The sequence below is a fragment of the Strigops habroptila genome, chromosome 7, assembly GCF_004027225.2.
Source record: "Strigops habroptila isolate Jane chromosome 7, bStrHab1.2.pri, whole genome shotgun sequence".
In the NCBI taxonomy this organism is placed as follows: Eukaryota; Metazoa; Chordata; class Aves; order Psittaciformes; family Psittacidae; genus Strigops; species Strigops habroptila.
This window is the reverse complement of record NC_044283.2, coordinates 27,707,681-27,731,245: the sequence shown is the minus strand read 5'-3', so window position 1 is coordinate 27,731,245 and position 23,565 is coordinate 27,707,681. Positions and strand designations below refer to the sequence as shown.

Below are 23,565 nucleotides of genomic sequence, written 5' to 3'. Positions count from 1 at the left end.
CCCGTCGGGCGGTACCGCCACCACCTACCCAGGAAGCTCTCCGAGAGAACGGCCTTCCCCAGGTGGAACATGGCTCCGCGGCGCGGCGGGGGTCTCGCCCCTCTCGCCCCAGCCGAGCCCCGAGCGCCGGGCAGGACGCGGCACTACCGCCCGTGTCGTCACGGAGCCCGCCCGGCACGCGGCTGTTGAGCGCCACAGCGCCGCGTAAGGCGGAGCCGCTGCTCCGCGGCTGGGGCGGTGCGGCCCCGAGGAGGGGCAGGGGGAAGCCCGCCAGGCAGGGGCGATAGCGCGGTGCTGGCCTGCGGGGTGCGAGGGACGTCTCCAAGCTGCCACCATTCAACCCACCGGCCTTGGCCCGTGCGCCATCGCTGACAGAAATGGAGGTTCCCTCAGGCCTCTAACTGCTGGGGACCAAGTTTCCCTTTAGTTCCCGTGCTTTGGCTGTCGGGGGAGAGGAATGACCCCCCGCCCAAGCCTGCAGGGTGTCTGCGGAGCAAGAACCGGTAACTGTGGTCACAGAGGTGCTCGAACCCACACCGAGACGGCACTGTGGCCAGAGAGGATGGCGTGGTGTGAGGTGACTGGAGAGGGGTTCGGTTAAACCAGGCATTGCATGGAGGTCAGCCTCTATGGCCAGAATTTATCCTTCAGAACAAGGAACGGTGAGTAGATCTCACCCCTTTGCTGCTGTGTTACCAAAGGAGCACTTGTCCAGTGGATGGTCACACCAGCTAGGAAGAAAAATGGCAGCAAAAGGTCATAATCCCACAGGCTGATGGAGAAAAGAGGAGTTGAGCCACTTACTTGCTGGTTGTATAAATACACGGTGATTAACTATTATTACGTGGGGCTATTACAAGCAATAAATTCTGTCAAAAGAGTTTTGTGGGCACAGTACTAAATTAAAGTTTGTCCCAATAGTCTCACAATCAAGTAATTAAATTACTCGGCAATATAATGGGGTTTGTCTAGCTATAGAAACTCTGTTGAATTTTGGCTGCTATTTGAAACATACTATGTATCAAATGTCCACAAAAGAATTAAAGTGTTTTGATGGAAGAGTCAACCTCCCTAGAGGAGCAAGAATGAGACTCACAGGTTTAATGACCTCCTTTCTCTTTTCTCCAAGTTCCATGTCACTAAAGGCATCTTTCTTCATTTAAGAAAAGTCATACCAGAATAATCACCAAGTTCACCTATCGCTGGTTTAGGATTATGCAGGTGATGACTTGCATTTCATCTTGCTGTGGTGTGACACAAATGGAACTTGTAAAATGAGATCCTTGGCCTGAGTAAACCCAGAACATGGCAGCTTTTCTAACTGTGTGGCAAGACTGTGAGGTTCACAGGATGTATTCAGCCAATATATATCTGAAACAATTTTGCAACACTTTATGTAATTACAGTAACTTGCATCATGGTTCGGAGGTGGAGGTGCGGTAAAACTAGACAGGACTGGAATCATGAACCTGATTTGCTAGTGTGGCATTCCATTAACCTTGTAATGCAATGAAAATAATGCAATTCCTGACAAATTTAGCCATTGTATTCTGGGTATTCTCTATCAGATTCTTAGTAACTACTAAATTTAGGCTTCAAATATAACAAAGTTACATTCAAGTTATCTCCAGAGTTGTCACACAGGTAAGCATCAGCGCACAAGAGGAGGGAGTTTTCAGGTGTAATGTGTTTTGAAATTGGAACAGACATGTCTTAAAACCAAAAGTGCTTACAAGATGCTTCATTACACATATATGTGTAGGAATGCCTTTCACTGTTCTTGGAGTGCCACATGTCTAGCTAATGAAAAATAAAGCAATAGCATTTGATCTACACAATAGGATACAATGATGGCAGACCAGCAAAACAAAAAGAGCATACTACAGTAGGAGTTTCTACTCACAGAAAAAGGAGCATCTTCATTTTAGAATATTTAATACAGCCTTAAGGCAGACAAAAAAAAATATCTGAATTTAACAGAAAATAAATTACAGCCCCCACAATTATATTGGTATTGATAGAATAAACCTCTCTAAACCTCGTGATTGTAAAAAACAATGCTTTGTTTGGCTTCAAGCTATAACACAAACGCGTTTTGAATGCCTAAATAAACACATGGAGTTTAAAAGAACTGTCAGACACCTGGGAGGAGTTGTCCTTGCACATTGCTCAGTTGAGATGTGCCTGAATAGGCATGATTGAGAAGCAGAAGGAAGTACTAGAGAAACAGAGGAAAAAGGCATGAAAGTACAAACACAGATCATCAAAGTGACTCTGGAAAAAGCTGGGGCGGGTGAGTTAGGCACCTGCCACAGCTGCAGCTAAAACACAAAGACTTGCAGGTCATTGGTTGCCTATTCTGTTTGCACAACAGTGTAAAGCTTCTTAATCATTACCTTTACACTCTGTATGCATAGTCATACTCAACATTAATTTGGTTGTCTTTTTCTCGAGGTTACAGTATGTTGGCTACAAAATCCTATTAATTTGTTAGACCGCCGCTGAAGTGTAACCACATCTCTTGTAAATTAGCCCTAAACCACAGAACTGATAAATACTGAAACTCACTAAAGACCTTTTTCAGTAAAATGTTCTGTGGGACATGGTTCACAAACACTGCCCCAGATTAATTCCTGTTACGTACTCCATGTAACAGGTCTAGATTCATTTCAGTATGTATTAGAAATGGCAGGTACAATCAAGTCTGAATGCAGAGCACATATAAATGTGTTGAAATCAGCTAGCATTGTAGGTCTTTACTGTAGAAAAGAAGTGATGCATATAGCTGTGTAGCCTAAGAGAAGGGAAAACTCTGCGGCCATTTTACTGGCTTCTCCACACTGAGAAATGGAAATCCTAAACCTGGAACATCTGGCGATTGTCAGCTATTCACTTCTGCTAAAAGATAGGCCAGACCGAGCGTAAAATATATCCAAGAATCAGCCAGGACATAGAAAATGATTACAGTTTCTTATACATAGTGTTTAATGTTTTACTGAAAAGTATGTTGACTATTTCCTGCTGTGACTTTTCACATCTTTTCATTAACGCTTAACTCCTACACTCTTTAGCATGAGAACAGTGCCCTACAGCATAGTTCTTACATGTTCTTCCATGCTCTAAATTTTTCTATTACTGACACATTTTTGTAACTGCACTGTGCTTCCGTTACTCCGGGTCTTTGTTTCTCAGGGAATTTTTAAGCAATTAACAGTCTTTGTGATTCTATAACGGAGAAAACCCCCATATTTATCATACTTGGTAACATACTTCCTCCTTCTCTAATGTGCTGTATGCATACGTGGAATGTTTCTGTTAAATAGGCACACTGGAAAGACTTTGCCTCTGGTGAATGTGGTAAACCTCACGATCCTGGTAACCCCGCAGCGATTCCTAACAGGATCTTCAGAAAAGCAGGCAGAGCCTGTCACCCTCCCCTGAGTCTCTCTTTCAGTTTGTGTTTATTACTCTGACTCACTAGCATTTGGTTTTTTCTGTCTAGCAATTTCTCTCAATTTTTATAGCTCTGAAGTACTTTCAGGTGAATCTTAAAAACAAAGAGAGTTTGAGGAACATAATTGTGATAACCAACTTTATCTCTAAAGTTAAAAGGAAATCTAACCTGGTTTTTAATACATGCTTTTGCACAGGGAGGTGCAAGAATCCAAGCAACCACTATCCCTGGGCACACATATGCCCCATGAAGACATTGTCATTCCAGCCCTCTTTCATTTTATGACCAGTTTAAGCTGAACTTGCTAAGAAACTGTTGGTTATTAGGGACCCCACATAGGCTTTTCTTGTGTATTGTACTTTTCCGAATAGCATGTAACCAGTATCTATCAAATAGTTTTCATGTATGATTTCAAGAATACCTCTTAGATCGTGGGAGATATTAGGCACACTCCTAAGAGTTGTTTTAGGATGTCACTCTTGCCAAACCTCCATGTGAAGAGCACATTTTGCAACAGCAATGCCCAATGTTCTGGTTTGTCTGACAAGAGTGAGAGAATGCTATGGGGAAAGGGGCTTCAAGCAGCCAAGACTTCTGGAAGTTTAAAGGTTTTTTTGACTTAAGAAAACGAACTATGACTTATGTCATGTTTACTGTGAAATACAGATGCTAACGTCTTGCAAGAGGAAGAAGTACAATGGTGATCTCACAGGCTATCCATTTCATGATAAGCACTGAAGTGTCATATCACCATTTAGGATACTCTACTAAAAACTACATCTCACTGTAACAAAAACCAAATAAATAAAGCCCAAGACAGTTTTTATTAACGATAAAATGCAAAACAAAACTCAGGTTTACAAGCTTTGTTTTAGAAAGGTTATTGTTAAAGGCATTGCATTTCTCGTTTCAGAGAAAGGGCAACTATTTTTTTTCACTATTCCTAGAGGATCCCCACATTCTCAGGATAACTTTTCCTTGCAAGATTATTTTTGATTGATGAAAGTATTTTTTCTTATTTACTTCTTGTTAATATTGTTATTAAAATATACTGATTTACTTTTGTAAGCGTCGTAGTATTAAAGTAGATAATGCTTTTCATTTCGAAATGGCATTTGCCACTTCTGTTAGAGAACAAGATTTCATTAGGTTTCCACGAATTATTTTCAGTTCGTAAGACACCCCCCAGCACCGTAAGTCCTGCACGGTTACCCGACTGCTAACTTCACTGACAAACTAAACCAGTGCTCTGAATTCTTTTGGGGAAATAGGAGGACTCGGAAGGCATCTCAACAGAGCGTTCACTCTCTCCCGGAGCAGCCCACGGGGAGGCGGGACCTGCTGGGTTGTAGCCGGTGTTGGCAGGATCAAGGAGCGCGGGGCTGAGAAGTGCTCGTCCGCGTTTCGCCTTCGAGGCGCCCCAGCACCACCTGCCTGTCCCGGCGGCTCCCGCCTCTCACCGGAGCTGCGCGGTGCCACGGCCCGCCTGTGCCGCCGGCGGCCAGGAGATGGCGGTAGAGCCCGGCGGTAGCGCTCGGCAGGCAGCGGGCCGGCACCCTCCGCGGCGGCGGCAGAGCGGGGGGTGGGACGGAGCCGGTGGCCGCCCGCCTATGGATGCGGTGCGGCCGGGCCCCCCCGCCACACGGGCTTCCGGCGCTGGGCGGTGCGGGCTCCGCCGTGGATGGGCCCGCCCGCCGCTTCCCCTACCCCCGTTGGCCCGGCGCCCCGCGGCGGGTGAGAGCTGCCGGGGACGCGGCCGGGGGAGCGCTGGTCTCCTCCTTTCCGTGCCGTCCCGGAGGGGCTGAGCTCCGCGGAGCCGGATTTCTCCCGCGTCACGGCGGGGAAAGGCCGGGGCAGGAGGCGCCTGACACCTTGCCCTTGCCCCTTCCCCACCGGCCTTCGCCCAACGCCGGGGCACGGAAGCCGGGGCTGGGCGTAACAGGCCCTGTGGCTAAGAAGGGAAGGTCACTGCCGGCTGGAGCGGACACCTGCCCTGGGCTGATTGCAACCACTCTTTATTCCCACGAGACGCAGCCTTCCCGGTGCTGTCCCCAGCCACATCCTTAGCCTTAGAGCAAGCAGCAAGTACAAAGTAATACCCTGTTCTTGGTTGGCGTGCTGTGCCCTGGGTGAGTGACTGTCGGCAGACGTCTGAGCAGGTGCTGCGGCTGGGCAGGAGCGGGGCATTCATCCGCTTCACTTCGTGGTGTCCACCCAGTTGTTGGTAGGGAGCTTTCCATCAAAGATTTAGTGCAGCTGTTCTGTTGACTCTCCTTCGAAATAAGAGCCTGGATTTAAAATAAAGAACCAGTTCAGAAGATCTGTGTGAAAAATCATAGTAAGTCTTCCCCTCTTCCTCACAATGGACACTCAGTCCTTGAAGGGCCTCTCTGAAGTCCTCATGGGTTATCTCAGTGATTGTACTTCAGGGACCTGCCCTGGGCAAATGCACAGTGTCTCCATTGTAGATCACAGCCAATTGCATACACCAGTTAACTTGCAATTTTGGTTCCCACCTTCTCCAGCAAGTAATCTTAGAAATTGAATGGTAACCATTCCTATACAGATAGGAGGCTTCTTGTTGAAAACAGAAGTATATAAAGTTGGCAATTCTCACGTCCAAAAAACTTACTATCTTCTTGCATATTGCTTATCAACTGGTTAGAAGAATCAAAACCATGAGGGTTTTGAAAGTTTCAGGAGTCTTATACTAACTTTTTTTTCTGTAAATGATCCAGAACAGTTCTTATAGAATAGGAAGAAGTTTCTTTGAGTATTTGATTCTTGCAAACCAGATTGATTTAATCATGTGTAGTGCACGTATTTGAGCTGATCAGAAGAATAACATCATTGAGATCTTCCCAATGCAGCTGAGAATATGCTGTTGTTACACTAATGATTACATAGCTGGGTTGAGAAAACAGCAATAAGTGTTACAGTAAAGATATGCGAGACAGTTACATGTCTTCAATAGGTCAATACAAATAATGTTATTCTGGGGAATGATGGTTGTCTTTCCAAGACACAGTGCCCCAAAATACTGGAACACTTTTGCATTCCTCAGATAGGAGGTAATGTGTGCTAAGTACTAATACTAGTTATTACTATTATTAATTAAATAATATGTTGGTTACCTCAGCTCTGCCTCTCCTTTGTTCTTGCCAGGACAGCTTTCAGCTTTCATTCCAAGTGGGAGAGTTACAGGGAGGCTGCTTATTTTGGGGATTCTTCACTATATTGAAGTGGAAGTGTAGCTGAATAGCTTATCATTCCAGAGAAATGTATGCTGAAGACAATACAGGAAGTTAATGGCAAGCTGCAGCTTGTTGTAACCTACTGTATACTCCTGATTTTATTTTTTTGTTATTTATTTTCTCCAGTGACTCAGCTTTTTTATCCTCATGAAGTACTTAAAATCCATTGCAGCAGTTAGAAACCGGATCAGTCAGTACTTTCCAGCACTGATTTTTATGCGACTGTCTGCACAGGCGGGCTTTGTGAGCAGATCAGAATAAGAAAAATTTGTGTCATTGGTGTAAACCTCTTTAAAGTTTGATGCATTTTCTCCCCTGTCTTTTTGCATTAAGTGACAAGAGACTGATGGAAAATTGAATGGCTCTTACTTCATCAGGGTGAGGCAGGCAGTGAAGAGCTGTGGGCTTTCCCAACATTATGTCGATTTTCAAACTGAATTTTTTCAAAGATAAAGTGGTCATTGTAATTTTTGAGAGTGGCTGAGAATAAAGTGCAGATTGGTTTGAACACAATGCTTAACTGAGTCTTTTTACCAAGGGGAGAGGTGCTCATGTTGCTTCTATTCAATTACTTAAAAAAGCATTGTTGCCTGAATATCCAGAGTGTTTGAAGCAGACGTTGCTTGAACATTACAGCTGCATAATTGACCCCAAAATAAGTGCAGGAAGTGACTTATACAGTAATATTATGAATGCCAAAATCTATTCAGATTATTAAATTGTTGCATATGTTCCCTGTTTAAATCTGTCCTTTGCAGTTTTAGCCTTGTTTAGTGCCACCATTCTCAGAAGGTACTTTTTGAAAAGCAGCAGTGCCCTGTACGTTGATAAATAAAATGCCAGCCCATGCAGCAAAGTGCTAGGGAAAAACTACACTTTAGAAGTTTGAATTACTCCAGAAAGAAATGGAATTCCTTCTTGTTTTTCCCTGGCAGCACAATTCTCAGGCATAGACTCTCAAACTCTTGGGAATCTTTTAATTCTTACAGATTTTTGTTTTGTTTTGTTTTTTAAGGATATTTGTAACTGGCTTGTGTTTGTTGGAAATGCAGACGTGGTTTGTGATAGGCTTGCACTGTGGGTCCTATGGAATCCAAACCTCAGGTGACAGCTATGAGGACTGCAGCAGTACAGTGATTCTGGACAGCACACTAAAGCTAAATTTTTGACCTGCAATGCAATGAAAATTGGAAGGTTTTGGATGACTTGTTCATGTTTGTTCTCGTTTCTTTATGATTGAGAATGCTGTGCTACATCATGATCCAGCATCTACTGTATTTACTGACTTCCCATTTTAATGAGGCTGTACATAACTCTGTATACTTAGTGATACACTGTGCTGTAAACTGTACATGCTCAGGTGACTGGATGCTATCTGATGTAAAAAAAAATGTACTCCTTTCAACTTGGTCATTATTATTTCTAGGTGAACACTGAAGTTGCAGTATCAATATGATGCTTTGGCTTTTTATCTTTGTGCCTAGCAGAAAGAGAGGAAGCCAAGCGTAAAACACATAATTTCTGCTGACCAAGATCAGCAGCAGGATACAAGGAAAGAGACAATTTCTTCCAAAACAACCCAACAGGAAAGTCAGACATCTCCACTAAAGCAAATTGGATGGGTATGCTGGGTTTCCTCCCTCTTATTTTGGTGCTATTACTAGTGAATAACTGGGATTTTGCATTGGTCACTCTTCTGAAGAAACAGATGTCTGTACCTTAAGCATAGGAATGAAGTTATGTGTTGCTTTTCCTGGTTCACTACACTCAGAGGACTAGGAGCTTTTGAGTCTCAAGATAGTGGGCTCTGATTTACACTATGCTAGTTAAACTAGTTATGAACTGGCAGAGCTCTCGTGTCTAAGTACTAGTCCAGTATAACCTGTCCCCATCAAGTAGTGCATGCAGGTGTGTATGTATTCTGAAGGGGGGAAGGGAAGAGTACTGCACGGGAACCTGCCCTCCAACTGTACAGAAGATGGGCATTCCCGTCCCCTCTGCTGGAGAAATCAAGGAATTTAAACATGATATGACCTTGTTACTAACAAATCACTGCCAGAGAGCACAAAAGTGGGCTGATCTGCAGGGAAAGGTGACCTGGGAGCTACACAACTTTGCCATATTAGAGCTGACTTTGAGCTAAAGCGACTAAACCCCTGGCAGGGTGTGTATGGGGGCAGAAAGGTTGCAAAGCCTGTTGGTACACTTAAGGCTCTGACACTCATTTCCTTCTCTTTCACTCAGCCTGTTTGGATTTTACTGTGTATGCTGTGACCTTGCTGTGAAACCAGTTTGGAGTGGTTCTCTAGGGTCTGGAGTGGAGTCAGTTCTGTACTGTTTACCTGGGCTGCACCACCATTAACTTTAGTGAGAGCAGTGCTTGAAGAAGGACTGATATATTTATTAGCTAAAAATTGAAATGTGTGTTTGAGGCCAAGAAATGCATTTAAATAATTATGGTTACAAAATCATGGCTCAGTCAGGCATGAAATGAAGTAGAATCCTGTGCTCTTTTTCCCAAGGCACTGTTTGTTCTACAAAGTCTGGTTTTGCTTTCAAAAATAAGTATGTTTGTAGATGTATTTTTAGAGGAAATTGTTAAAGTTTCAATTAATTTTAACTTGATGATTCCTTCTTTCCCCCAGCTTTTGTTGCTGAGCACAACGTCATACGGTATGGGGTATCCCTTGGGTCAGTTGTGGTCAGCTGTCCCAGCTGTGTGTCCTACCAAATTTTTGTGCATCCCCAGCCCACTTGCCTGTGAGGCAGAAACAGAAAAGGCCTTGACTCTGTGTAAGCACTGCTCAGCAATAACAAAAACATCCCTGTGTTATGAACACTGGTTTGGTCACAAATCGAAAACACAGCACTATACATGCTGCTGTGGAGGAAAGAAACTCCCAGCCAAAGACAGTACACCATATATGTCAGATGTCCAATAATAATACTACAAGTGCTAACGCTGATAACTGAGCTATCTCTTAAAGGAACAAGAATAATCTACTTCTATCAATGTCTCAATACCCTGGATAGTGGAACACAAGAGAGCACACTGTCACTTCTTTCTCACAATCAAAATGGAAAGAAAAAAGAGCTACCATTAGCCTAAAAGAAGCCTGCTGGCAAGTTGGTTATTATGAGAGTGAAGCAGTAAGGTTGAGTTCAGTTAATGCCATGAATATATTTAAACTGCTCAGAGAGAAAGTTAAGCTAATTAGGGGAATCGGGCAGAGTTTATGTTGACCCTCTTCTGAATACTTGCAAAATCTACTCTTATTGAGCCAAAATTGACTTCTGTATGGGGCAGGACTTCATTTTTAGAAACTACTGCTCTGCCCTTCTTTCTTGTCATTTCTTTCACAGAAAGATGATGTATCTATTTCATGAGAATGAAGTGGCTAACAGAAATAAAGCCATATATTTCTGGGGTAAGCAGCAGCTGAGCTATGTTAGGGAATGTACAGACCAACAGGATGAGTGGTTTTAACTTAAAACTTATATAGTTCTTTCTGTTTCTGTATTGGGGTATCAAGTATTTAATCACACTGCTAACAACAGAACAAGGGGGTTTACTTGTTTGGTTGGTTTTTGCATTGTATTTTATTTGTTTTTTAAATACTTTGTCTTCTTCAATTGATATTTTTTTTCTTCCTGTGAGATTAAATTCAATAAGCTAACCCAGGTTTATCCTTTCAGCCAGTGTTCTGTTGTCCCTTCTCACAAATTCACAGTGCTGGAGAAATTGCATGGATCCGTGAAGAATGTAAAAAGGAAAGTTGCCGGTGCAGAGGTGAGTGATCCAAACTTGTTCTTATCACACTGAGAGTGACTTTTTGATGTACTTCTGCAAAACTGGCTGCAAAATGCCACGCCATTTATTGTGATACATTGGATTTTGTTGCAATATTCTTGTGGGTTAACTCTGTCACCTTATTTTAAGTTGAGCAATATGTTATTCTAGGGTTAATTGAATTATTTGCATAATCATTGTAGGTAAAGGTGGTTGAATTAAGCTCTTGTTTAATATGAACTTACATTAACAATCACAGAGTTGGTTCTATTCTTGAAGTCTGTTATTAAAACAACCTTAGGCAGGTTTTACTTTATGACATACTTATTCTTGCCTTTGAATGAAAGGCAGGCATGGCCGTGCGTCTTGGCTCAGTTAAATTCTTTAAGTGTTAGGACATCTGAAAAATTAGTTATTCAGTGTTTTAGTGCCTTTTAAGACCACCATGTCAGTTTGTATCTAAATTACACATTTTCTGAAAGAAGACTGAAAAGGGTTTCAGCATTTAATCAGAGCTGCTGTCCTTACTAGTGTTGCAGTATTGAGAGGAGATATTCAGATTATGGAAGCTATTATTTAATAAATACATATAATGCATTAGCTCCAGATGCTACGGCATGCCTGATGTCTGGCACTGTGTGAACACATCCTTGCTTGAAGAGATAGTAATCCAAATGAACAGATGGAATAGGCAATTAAGATAGTACACAAAGTTAATGTTTAGAAGATGAGTAATGTGTTTAACAGTATAAACATATAAAATATTCAACATATAAAAGTGTAGCGTATTTAACAAATAGGTAACAAATTTTGCCTGACACCAGATACTCTCCTCCTTATTTTTACAGCTCTTCCTTTGTCTCTTGGGAGCATGCTTGTCACCCAGTGGCTAGTCTCAAAGGGTAAACATAAAAAAATCATGAAGGTCCTAAGTTATGAAGTTGAGACTTTACAATTTCTACTGAAATGCAAGTTTCCCTGATGCCTTCTGTTTTTCAAGATCAATATTCCTCTCACTCATCACCATCATTGTTCCAGTGATTTGATCATTACGTATGCATTACCACAGTCATGCTTTTGAAAGAACATGAACTGAAAAGAGAATTCATTAATTTAAAGACTGGTGGCTACATTCTGTCACCATGATCACATGTATTTGAGTAGACTCTTCAGTGGGGCTGCTTGTAGGGCAGAGTATTCTGCAACCTGAGCAGGGGCACCAGAATCGGGTATTGTAGTTCTAACTGCTGGTTTATTTGAAAAGTGCTGGCAATGTTTTCACAGTGACCATGTATCAATATGAATACAGCTTTGGTGTAAAGGGACGAGGAATGCTGCCAAAGTGAGGAGACAGAGAGCTTTTTATAGAGATGGCTTGTGATCTGCAGGCTAACACAAAAGAATTGTATTCCATTTATGTAGTGGATGAGCTTGATTCTACACATTGCACCTTGAGTTTCCCTTCTGGGGGTCTTGACTAATAATAACATTGAGGTTAGCATTTTGGGTAGAGTGAAGGGCATCCACCCTGAAGACCACTGACCTGCGTGTATCCCACAGGAGCAAGTAAGACAGTCCTTCAGCCTGCATCAGCGGCCACTTACAGCAAGGGCAGGTAGAAGAAGGGAAAAATCACAGGGCCTGAGGCAAGAAGCAGAAAAGAATCCAGGGGCCATAAGGGATGGCCCTGGAAATCGTTCTTCTCTGTCTTCCCACATCTTTCCTCCAGAAGAATGTGAGCTTTTATGCCTACAGAAATGCCTGACTTAGCAACAGTGAATAAGCTTTCCATAATATCTTTCTTCTTCCATTCTTTCCCCACATAACAAAGCTATTACTTTCTTCAGTTGGTGTTACACAAAATGGCTATTCATCACTCTTTTGTATCACACACCTTGCTCCTAACTCTGTTTGAGCATTATTGGTAGGTACAATGGCAAAGGCTGTCTTTTCCTGCATAGAAAATCCTATTATATTTTGGCAATTGCTGGAAATGGTAGTTAATAATGAATGGGGTTTTATTGGCTGGGACATTTAGATGTCATCTTTTGCAGTTTATGTCCCATAAAGCAATTACAAAAATTGGAGAATATAGGCAAGAGATTACTTCTTCAAGAATATTTGCCAGCTTGCTATGTGGTTTTATTAGAGGTAATTCAGCAAAATTCTTTAATATTTTATCTGATTTCAATACTGTAGGCATTGCCATCATACTTGCAAAGAATGTGAAGTAAAATTGGGATCTAATGAGAAAGAAGGTTCAATTCCTTCAGCATCTTAGTCTCAGATAGGCAATCTCGAAATTTAAAATAAATCCTCATTTTATTTTCCATGTTGATGGCATTGTTGTTTGAAACCTTTGAACAATATAGTGAAAATCATACGTCTAAGCATTACTCAAGGAAATATTATCTACCTATGGTTTCTAATGAAACTCGTTTCTTCATTTTTGCCTTATGTACATTTCGTGCTAATTTGAAATCCCCCACTTCTGAGGAATTCCTACTTTAGCTGTAGCAAAGTATTGCTTATTCATCTAATTGGAATTAATTTGGATTGACTACTTGTATAAAAACAAGTATAACTCCTTTAAATTTCCAACCTTTTACTTAAGAATCTAATAATTATGGGTAATGTTGGTATTTAAAGATACATTGAAATATTGATGATCTAAAGGCAGACATATTTTGGGGGTGGACTTGTTTATTTGGTGCTTGGTTAGGGGTTTTTTTGCAGGCAGCACTGTGGCTTGGCTAGAGCCTTAGTGAGGGTAGTATAAGAGTGGTGCTAGAGCAACTACATGGTGGGGCAGGGGAGATGGCCCATATGATGTTTTAACCCCAAAAAGGTGAAAGTTCCCTTTGTGAGAAAGAAGGGTTTACAGGGTAGAAGGCAGGGGAGTGTTTAAAAGCACTTTCCCTCTTTGTCTATGAAAAAGAGGCCAGCAGCTGGGCTTTTTAAAAGCATTTTCACACTTTCTGCATGTGGTAAGCTGGCCTACATTTCTCACAGGCAGGAGAATGTGTGAAACTGTTAGCAAATAGCTTGGCTGCCTGCAGGATTGGAGAGCAGAGGGCCTGTTTGAAATCCTGCCATGTGAGTTTGTTACGGCTCTAACCATGGCTTGGAACAGAAGTCTGATGCAGAAATTGTTGAATTGAGTCTCTTTGGCCTGTGTTATGTAGGAATTTAGATAAGGATATCAATAATGGTCCCTTTCTTGCTCTAAAGTGCATGGCTGCAGACAATCTATAAGGAGTATCCTAGCAGAACCTGCTTTCTTACCCAGAGGAGAGATTTTGATGGATTTTTACTACACAACAATACGTTATGGCAGGAAGAATTGTTCTGAAAGAAGCTGTTAGAATAAATTCCTGGTTTTAATCAACTTTGCCACTGTTTGAGCATTTTACGTCAAGAGCTCCAAGTGCTCACTCGCTAGCAGAAAAAGCACTTTGGCTTAGGCTCCACTAATAGGGCTGCTGCCAAAAGGGGCAGTGCTGCTCCTGCGCTAGCTGTAGAGCTCACCAAGCACTGTGGCCCAGCTGATCAGCCCGCTGCTCTACCTGGGTATCAGACCCATAAGGAAAAGGGGTAACAAAAAATCAACCTTTCTGAGTGGTAACTTGCAAGTGCCAGCATGAAGGAGGGAGCGAGCCAGACTTCGGTAACTGTGAATGAATGACACTCTAAATCCATTACCAGTTGTAAGCTTAATTAAGGCCTTGCATTACTGTGCTGATTAAGTGGTTTTGAAGATTTTCTCTTAAATAAATGTTTGCTTATGGAGGCCGGTATCCTCACCTATTTTGAACAAGGACCCCAAATCATGTTTAATTGAGGACGGTCACTCACTAGCGATTACCTGCGTAGTGGAATCAAATGGTGGTGGTGGGATTTACCTCCGCTGTTCGTCAGAGCTGAAGCTTGCTGTACCTTAAATCCAAACACGTTTTCTTTTTCAGCTCTTTCCCTTTTCCAGCCTTCCTCTCTGAGCTGACAGTATTTTTTCTGGTGTGAAAGTACCAATTAGCTTTTAAATAAATTCCAAATTGTCTCAAATACAAAGGAGTCTTGCAGCTGTATGAAGGGAAGAATGCAGGATGCCAGAGGCCCCTCTGTTTGTTTTCCTCCTGCAAAGGATCCTGGAATTTCTGCTGTGGAACCTGTTCGCCGTTCTAGCTCACATGTTCAAAGATTGCTGCACTTTTACCAGCCACTTGGTTTGTTTTTCAAAAGGGCTAGAAAGCTTACTCAGAAAACAAACATAACAGGAGTATTTCTTTCAAATTTTAAGTGCTGGAAGGAAAAAGCCATTGTATTTGCGCCAGCGTGATATTTTGAATTTGCCAGAAATCAGTTTTGATGGACAGGTTTTAGAAACTTAGGAAAAGAAATACTGTAAGCATTGTGTTGTTTCTGTATTGTTAAATGGTGAAAATAACAACCTCATAACCTTTTATGTTTTAATACAAATTCTGAATAGAGCATGCTATGCTCTAGAAATGTACAGAGACCCTTCTGAGTGCCTCTCACTACTGTCTGTGCCAAGCATACAGCACAAGCTCTGGCATTGCCTGGGAGGACCACCCAGGTAAATCTATACTCATGTTGCTGAGCCCAGAGGGAATGTGTTTTATCTCAGGGACTTTGCAGGGTTCTCAGAGAAATCACCGAGAAGCTGCACATTTTACACCAAAAGCAAGGTGCCGCTCAGCTAAATAAGGGGTCCTTTCATTCCATTTACAGATGTGCTGAAGATGATAAAAATCCTATGGATTAGCTGCTACTTTCATGGCTTTATTCAGTAGAGAAGAAATAATGCCTTCAGTTTGGTGTATATTGCTTTATTTGAAGTAGTTGCATAATGTTACATAGTTCTGTTCATAGTAAATAAGAGTTTCTTGTAATGCACTTTTGGGTTTCTTCTCTTCTCAGCAAGTTTTGGTTTATTTTCCTCCCTTCAGTGTAATTTAGCTCTTATTGGTGAAAAATTAAATTTGTCTATTGCACTTAGATGCTGGCAATACTTTGTGTGGCAAGCAAAATGGCACACACTGGAATGTTTGACTTTTATGTCAAAAGGAAGGAGTGCGAGGAAGTTTACATGATTTTGCACTGTTCAGCAGCTATTCAGACTCTGAGCCGACTCTTTGTTTCTGGGGTATTTTAAGAGTACTAAGCTAGAAGTTCATTTGGATATTGTCACGCTGCAGTTACTGTGCTGAACCAACTTTCAGTAGGCCAGTTTTACACGCAAGTCCACTTTGCCAGGGATATCAGAAGTATGCGCCACATTCATAATGAACAAGAAATACAATATTTTGGAACAGTTTACGGTCTGCACACAGTCCAAGGCTAGTAGATGTTGGTGAAAAAAATAGCTGGCACATGCTCTCTACAGAGAGCATGACACACAAACGTCCATGAATTATCTTAGGAATCAAAAGTACACATTTCCCCTAAACACAGTGATGGTGGTCACATGGAAATCAAATGCATGGCCACTGAAAAGTTTGGGCTTCGCTGTCAGTTGATGAAGGCTGTCGTCTGTGTTTGTCTTTTTTGTTTGTTTATTTTGTTTTACACTATGCCTATGGTTAGCACCCCTCTTTTGAGCTAGCTTCTTTGGGCATCTTTACATGGGCGCAAAGAGAAGTATAACGTAACTACCAATTGGTTTCTACACACAAAAGGCATTCTGGATTTAGCAAGCTAAATACCACCCTGATGAGGCACCTGCAGAGTCTTTCCTAGCCAGGCAGCCACCAGGCAGAAGGAGAAGGGTTAGACTAACTAGCTTCCCTGTTTCTTTTCCTTCAAGATTTTACACCTTTCCAAATGTGTGAATTCTTGAGCTACTAAGAACACCTGCCTCACCAGGGGCTTTAATTTTACACCTTTTAACTTTCTACAGACTTTTTCCACAGCTCTTTCTCAGCAGCCTGGGCCGAGGGTACACAGCTGTGCTGTGTCAGAGCTGATGCTTGGTGCACAGGCAGGTAAGGCTTGGAGAGCCTTCAGCAGGGCTACGGGGAGAGGCGGTTATGCAACCACAGAGAAGGCAACCTCTTTTGAGGAATAATACACTTGTCACAGGTGTGCTGTGACAGCAGCAAAACCTGTGTGGTGACGTGTCTTAGCTACTGCCCCTTCATCTCACATCTGCTGACAAGGTAACAGCAACAAACTGCACCAAGGTTGGTCGTGCCTGGGCTGTCCCAGGCAAGCCATTACATCCAGGGGATGCTAAGGACAGTGATGCATGTGACAGAGGTTGTTCTTGTGGACAGCATTACCTCCTGGGGTTATAACTTAGTTACTCAACTTTGCTTTAAATGTAATGTTCAGGCTCTCCATTATTTTGCTGTAATAAATGTACTCTTATATAAAAAAATAGTCTCCTTTTCTTCTGAACTCACTTCCATACTTTGCAAGAGGCAATACTGTGATGAACTAATTGTGTGGATCTAAGTTTGTGAGTTACTGTGATACTGTTATGGAAAAAAGGCTGTTTGTGACTCTAAGCTGTATTAGCACTAAATTTGTGCATATCAAAGGAAAAACAAGCACAGCTTACGGGAAAAGTGTTCTTTAGAAGGTCTTTAAAAGTATTTTTCTTTTTTTCAGAGGATTTATGCCCAAATAATTTTTTAAGCCAGTCAGGTGTCAGGCTGCACATAATAATCCTTGATTTGAGAAATAACAGGGGGTGTGCTTTGGAAAGGTTGTTATTTAATTTTGTTAAAATACAATTTCTATTGCTTTGCTTGACCAACCATGCAGCTGGGCTACAAGACTTCCTAATGAGGTAGCAGTGGTATTGCAATAGTTCCTAAATACAGCTTAAAATGTTTAAAATAATGTACAATTTAAGTTAACTGACTCTCCCAAAAGCACCAGCTACAACAGGAGAGGGAAGACTCAGCACATTCTGTACCGTGGCACTTAATTTGATAAAACTGGGGGCAACTGACTTTCCTTGTGCTGGGACTCACAGTGCGGTGGAATTTTCCCAGTGGCTGGAAGCGTGTGCTAGGGCTGGAATCAGACACATGCTGGATTTTTTAGCACTGGGTGGTTTACGGGACCTAGTTAAACTTCTAAGCTTCTTAAGATTTGACAAAGAAATATGAAATAATGCCTTGTAGCTCACTGCAGAAGTTCTGTAAGAAGGCAGGCGTTGGGGTGTTGGTAGCTGTACTGCATGATGCAGATAGGAATGTTTAAATGCATACTGATTATTTTACATTATATTTACTTTATGCAAAAGGGAGACAGAAAGAGCTGGACAAAACCTTACGTGCTCTCATGGCCAGACCCTCATGATTTTTCTACTTGGGAAGATAAGCTCCTGAGGATTAACAAAGAGCTCTAAGAACTGTAAGTTAGTACAGCCATTTTGTGGCAATTATGCACAATTTAATGAGCTAACCTAGGTTGACTGTTTCTAGCATGCATTCCAAACAAGTCAGCTGAAGAATTTGGTTTTAATTGAGGCAAAAGTTGAATACATTGAATTTAGGGGTTGCCTATTTTAAAAAAATAGGGAAGGATTTGAGGTTATCAGTTGCTTTGTAATCTTTATTTCAGTCTGGAGTAAGGGGGGAGGAGATCTCCAGGAGCAGAAATAGTTGACCTTACAAAGGATCAAGCATTGTTTATATAGTGCTAAAACTTCTTTTAGTGTTTTCTTCTACCGATAATAGGATATACATTCCCCTTTGGCAGGAAGATGTTGCAACAAGGCTAAAAAAATCCAGCGAACATACGTAGCTTCCTATTAATCATTTGTGCCTGGAAAGTAGAGCTTACTTTCTTCACCCAGAGATGAGGGAGTTTAACTGTGTGCTCAAACATATCACAGTTTAGTTGAAGTCCACGTACTTGCTAAAATCAAGAAACATGATACATCCTTCAGCCGTAATGCATGCAAAGTGAGAAGCTGCATGTAAGCCTCAATCCACTTTATGAAATTATGAATAGAAAAAGGGTCAGAGTAAAAGAGGAAAGCTATAATGCCGCTAACCTCAAACAACTACAGTAGATTGCTTCTCTTTGGGGACTTTTATATTAGCTATTTGAAATAATTTTACAAATACTGTATTCCATCCAAATTAAAGAACAAAACAAACCAAAAAAGTTGTGTTCTAGAAGAGAAAGCAATTGTAGGCTGAAAACAAAGCACATTCCTGGATTTAAACAGGAATCCAACTTAGTAGTTGGACTTTAGGCAAGTCAGCTGGTCTATAATTCTCTTAAAACTGGGAATGAAGGGGAGATGAAAGGTCACTATCCAAGTTTTTATAAATCCCTATAACAAATAAGATTTGGGGCTTCTTTTATTACATTTTGAGAGGAGAACGAGAGAGTAGGGCATGCTGTACAATGACAGTTAATGGGAGGGGAGGCAGAAGTTGCACAGGAGCATGATGGAGCAGGCCAAGGGGCAGTTGGCTCCAGTGCCTCTGACAGCAACACTGGTTTGGGAGCAGCAGCTTCTTCCTCATGACTATTTTTACCAGTGCAAGAGCTGCTGGTATTTTGTCCCACTTACCCAACTCATTTTTGGCATCACTCACAAGAGCTCCATTTGAGGGAGCCAAAAGGATCCAGCTTCTGACATCAGTATTGCGGTAGTTCCACATCTTAGAAATACTGAGCCACTTGTACTTACAGACTTAGCTTATATAACGTGTACCGTTTTCCCAAGTGTGCACTTCATTTGAAGAATCACCTCTAAAATAGGTGGATTCGTAAAGTCCTTTAGTGTCATAAGTATACCTGTGACATATTACGAAGAATCATTACAGCTTTCACAGCAGGATGTTATGCCTCACAAATCTGTTAATGTTTTACTGGGAGAGTGGACATGCGAACAAAGGGATCTACTCCATCCATACTGTGCACGTGCTTTGGTATGAGTTTGGGGGTTTGCCTTTAGCATTTTTTTTTTGGTAAGTCTCTCCAGACAATGAGGTTCTCAAGAAATAAGTGAGACTCTTCTCTAGGCTGGTTTAAAGAAGAAGGCTTGAGAGGGTTTCTGGGGACATGCTAGAGGTCATCTCGTCAACATATTAATGGGTAATCTGACAAAGGAAAACATGACTAAGTTTCTTGATGACAAAATGATAGAGCTACAAAAACATCTCAGTACTGAGAGTCTCTAAGCTTCATTGCCATGGGAAAAAGTACTAACTGCATCACACAGTTGGTTTTAAATTACTTTGACATTCTCAGTAGAGAGATCTGGGAGTCATTTTGCATAGCTCTGCATAGTTGCAAGACATAGTATCGGTGGTCTATGACAGCCAAAAGGCAAGTAGAATATTAACAATTCCTAGGAAAAAAATGGAGAACAGAGCAATTCTATGGCCTGTCCTCATCTTGAATATTGTGGTGCTTCCAGTGCACTGCAGAAAGCGTACAACAGAGCTGAGAGAGAGAAAAAGGAGAAAAAACTAAATGAGAAAAGAATGATGAGAGGTACAAAATAGTTTCTTCACAAGAGCTTCAGTAACTCACTTTCCAGACTGAAAACAACTCAAGATGCGGAACATGGTATCTAACAGGGTGAAAGATCAACAGGGAACGAGTAATTGCTGCTTTTGTAAAATGACAACTAGTTGGCACTCAGTGAAATCAGATTTAAAGCAAACAGAAGTGCTTCTTTATACAGCACAATTCCATCATGGGTATTCTTGCCACAGAATATGGAAACAAACAAAACAGCTCCAAAAGGCATGGTCTACAGAGGCTCGGTGACTGTGAAACATCTGGATTTGCATGATCCAGATGCAACCTTCATGTCAGGAAGAAGCTTCTCTGCTCTGGTCAGAGGAGGACAGGAGAGCATAGCGGTGAAGGACCAACTTCGAGAGGGATTCCCAGCCAGCGTGGGAGAGGGGGTGACCATTATGGTGATTCCTATATTCTTACAGCTGATGAAAAACCAAGTTAAGCACCTTGCCAAATGAACCAAACGTCAGGAATCTACTACCTAGAAGTGGAGACTGAAACACCTTCATGTGCAGAGAGCACAAGATTCAAGATTCCTGAGAAAACACACCTTTGAATTATTTTAATTACAATACAGTATTTGTCTCTGCTGCTGAAGGATAAACAATAGTAAGGTGGGAATGGCTGTTTTTCCCATTGTCTTTGACACACAGATTGTTAGAGAGCAATGGCACTTCCCAAGCAGGTGCTAGAATCTTGCATGAAAAAGCCCACTTACCTGAACTTTTAAGTGTCACTTCTCGCATATGTGTGTTCTGAGCATTCAGCAGCAGTGCTGTGGTGGTTAGGCACATCGGGAAGCTCAGGTATTTCAGTGGAAGGAACGGCTTTAATACTTCCTCCAGAGGCATATTTTAAACCCTTCACTCACACCAGCTCTAGGCTGAGGTTTAGGCTGAACTGGACATGCCCAAGCTTACTTCCTGCTATGTTGTCACATGGGTAATACTTCAAAATACAAATCTGACAGCTTACCCAGCAGCAAGTGCTTGCTATTTAACCACTCCCATTCTCCCAACCAGCTCTACGGATCCAGTAGGGTGTAGCAATGCTGGGAGCTGCGCCGGCCGCTGTCAGACACAGCCTGCCCTTGGCCAGGCAGGGGGTTCAGAGCAGCCTGCCCAGGTCCAGAGCAGCTGGCAGCTGGAGCAGCTGCAGGCCAGCCTGGCCTTCTCCCATGTGCTTCTCCCCTTCTCACTGCACAGCAAGGACCTCACAGGCTGAAGGGGCTCCTTCCTGCTCACTTGTTGGTCCCAGTGCATGACTTGTGTCTACAGTGCAGCTTTCAAAGCCAGTTGGCAACTGCACGTTCTCTAGCATGTAGAGAACAAGAGAGGGAAAAAGAACACAGTCCTTTGTAGAATGCTTTGGCTTGGAAGGGACCTCAAAAGATCATGCACTTGCAACCACCCTGACACGGGCAGGGACACCTTCCACTTAGACCAAGTTGCTCCAAGCCCCATCCAACTTGGCCTTGAACACTGCCAGGGATGGGGCAGCCACAGCTTCTCTGGGCAACCTGTGCCAGCGCCTCACCATCCTCACAGGGAAGAATTTCTTCCTATTATCTAATCTAAATCTCCCTTCTGTCAGTTTAAAGCCATTCCCCTCTACCCTAAAATGACACACCCTTGAAGAAGTCCCTCTCCAGCTTTCTTGTAGGCCCCTTTAGGTAGTGGAGGGCTGCTTTAAGATCTCCCTGGAGCCTTCTTTTCTCCAGGCTGAACAAGCCCAGCTCTCAGCCTGTCTCCATAGGAGAGGTGCTCCAGCCTCTGGTCCTCCTCATGGCCCTTAACTCTTCAACGCAAGCATGTAGCTGTATACACTGACTGCATGACAATACCAGCAGAGATGTTTTCTGCTTAGCATGGCTTATTTAGAAGGTGATTTAGACATTGTCAATAATCCCTCACTGATGTTTGGGCATCAGCTACTGCAACCAGATTCACCCTTTCCTGTATCAGTTCTACTGTTTTAAAATGCTAGTTATCCTAAGATAGTTAAGATTAACAATTACATGTAAACCACAGAATTGAGCCAACCAAAATTTATTTTGGTTTTAGATTTATATAGAACCTAATTTTAGCTTATTGAAAATAAAAATATAATGCACTAGAAATGTGCTTCCTGTATGGATTAGAGAGAATGAATGTATAGCATTCCATGTAAGGAATGAACTGGAAAGTTCTGATTTAGAAGCTGTTCATGCCGAGATTCCATATCATGAAGATAGCGTCCTAAATCATCACTGAACAACTGGAAAAACACCACCACAAAGGTTACACACTATGGATTTTTAATCCTGGATAGTTTTAGGTTCTATCAAACTCTCCATTTCTCTTTCATCTTAACATTTTTTCTCATTTCAAGGGTAAGGGAAAGGCGTACTTGATTGAGTATCTTGTCTCAGGTGATTGTGCAATGTCTTTATCATACATCCTTTTTTGTTTACTACAGCATCACATGATGAAAGTAGCTCATACAAGACTCTTGCTTTTTAGTTTTGCAAAGCTATGCTTCTGCTGAACAGGAGACATTATGACTCTGTTGAAACTATGTATTACCCTTCTAACCCTGTATCTTAAAAGCTCAGGGAATTTAATATTGACCAATCAAAACCATAAGGTAACTTAGTAAAAATAAGTAAACAAGCAGCAAGTATTAAAACACTTGATATATAAGTAGCATAGTAACTGGTATCAGTAACACTAAAGAGAACAAATGCTTTAGATGACAGCTGTTAAGCTTACAGCCATTCTCCCTTGTCCTGTTAGATAGCAGCATACAAAATGAGCATTCTCCAGACACTCTCATGTGGGAGAGCTCAGTCTGAAACAGGCATCACCTCTTCAGCATTTAGATGGCAAAGGGTTAAATACTCTGCTTGCTGTGTCTGTCCTGTACTTGCTGGTCCCCAGTCAGTATTCTGCCAGGAACGCAAACACACACATAATTAGAAGCACACAGCAAGACAAAAATACATAGAGCAGCATGTACACAGCACTTGGTACTGGCAGTGCTGATGCAAGGTGCAGTCCAGCAAATGCCCAAGACTGAGAAGTGGAGAATGGCCAGGAACAGGAGGATTGGGCCAGGCTCCAGTGTGGTATATTAAGTACTTGATTACACATAAGTGAGTTCACTGGCACATCAGTAACATTCACAGCCAGTGTCAAGAAACAGAGGAGGTCTCACTTTTCAGTGTCCACACTGCAGAGGTATTTACAGTAACTCATAGTCAGCTCCCCAGATGATCATTCCCTTATCCCACAAATAAACAACTTGTAGTACAAGCATGAGTTAAGATTCCTGAGAAAAACTAAAGTTACTATATCCTTATAGTAATTTACTTGAGAAAATAAAGTATTATTCCAAATCCCCCAAAATAATATAAAAGAAAGAAATACTTCTATTGGCAAGCTGATTGTTCAATAGTTTGTCTCTTGGTGTTGCTACTTCCTCAATGCCATAAGCCTGCTCCTGCAAAGTTTTCTCACTTGGAAACTTCTCATTCCTCCAGAAGAAAAAGCATTTCTTTTTACACAGGG

At 42.0% G+C, this 23,565-nt stretch overlaps 1 protein-coding gene across 1 annotated transcript in view; it reads right to left on the bottom strand.

Annotated features, from left to right (window-relative positions):
- The window catches only part of CWH43 (cell wall biogenesis 43 C-terminal homolog), a 29,964-nt gene extending 29,803 nt beyond the window's left edge, over nucleotides 1-161 (bottom strand). Inside the window, exon 1 of the mRNA XM_030493454.1 lies at nucleotides 29-161. Coding sequence (XP_030349314.1) covers nucleotides 29-71 — 43 coding nt within the window. The 5' untranslated portion in view covers nucleotides 72-161. The remainder of the gene's footprint in view (nucleotides 1-28) is intronic.
- Between the last annotated feature and the right edge of the window lie 23,404 nt (nucleotides 162-23,565).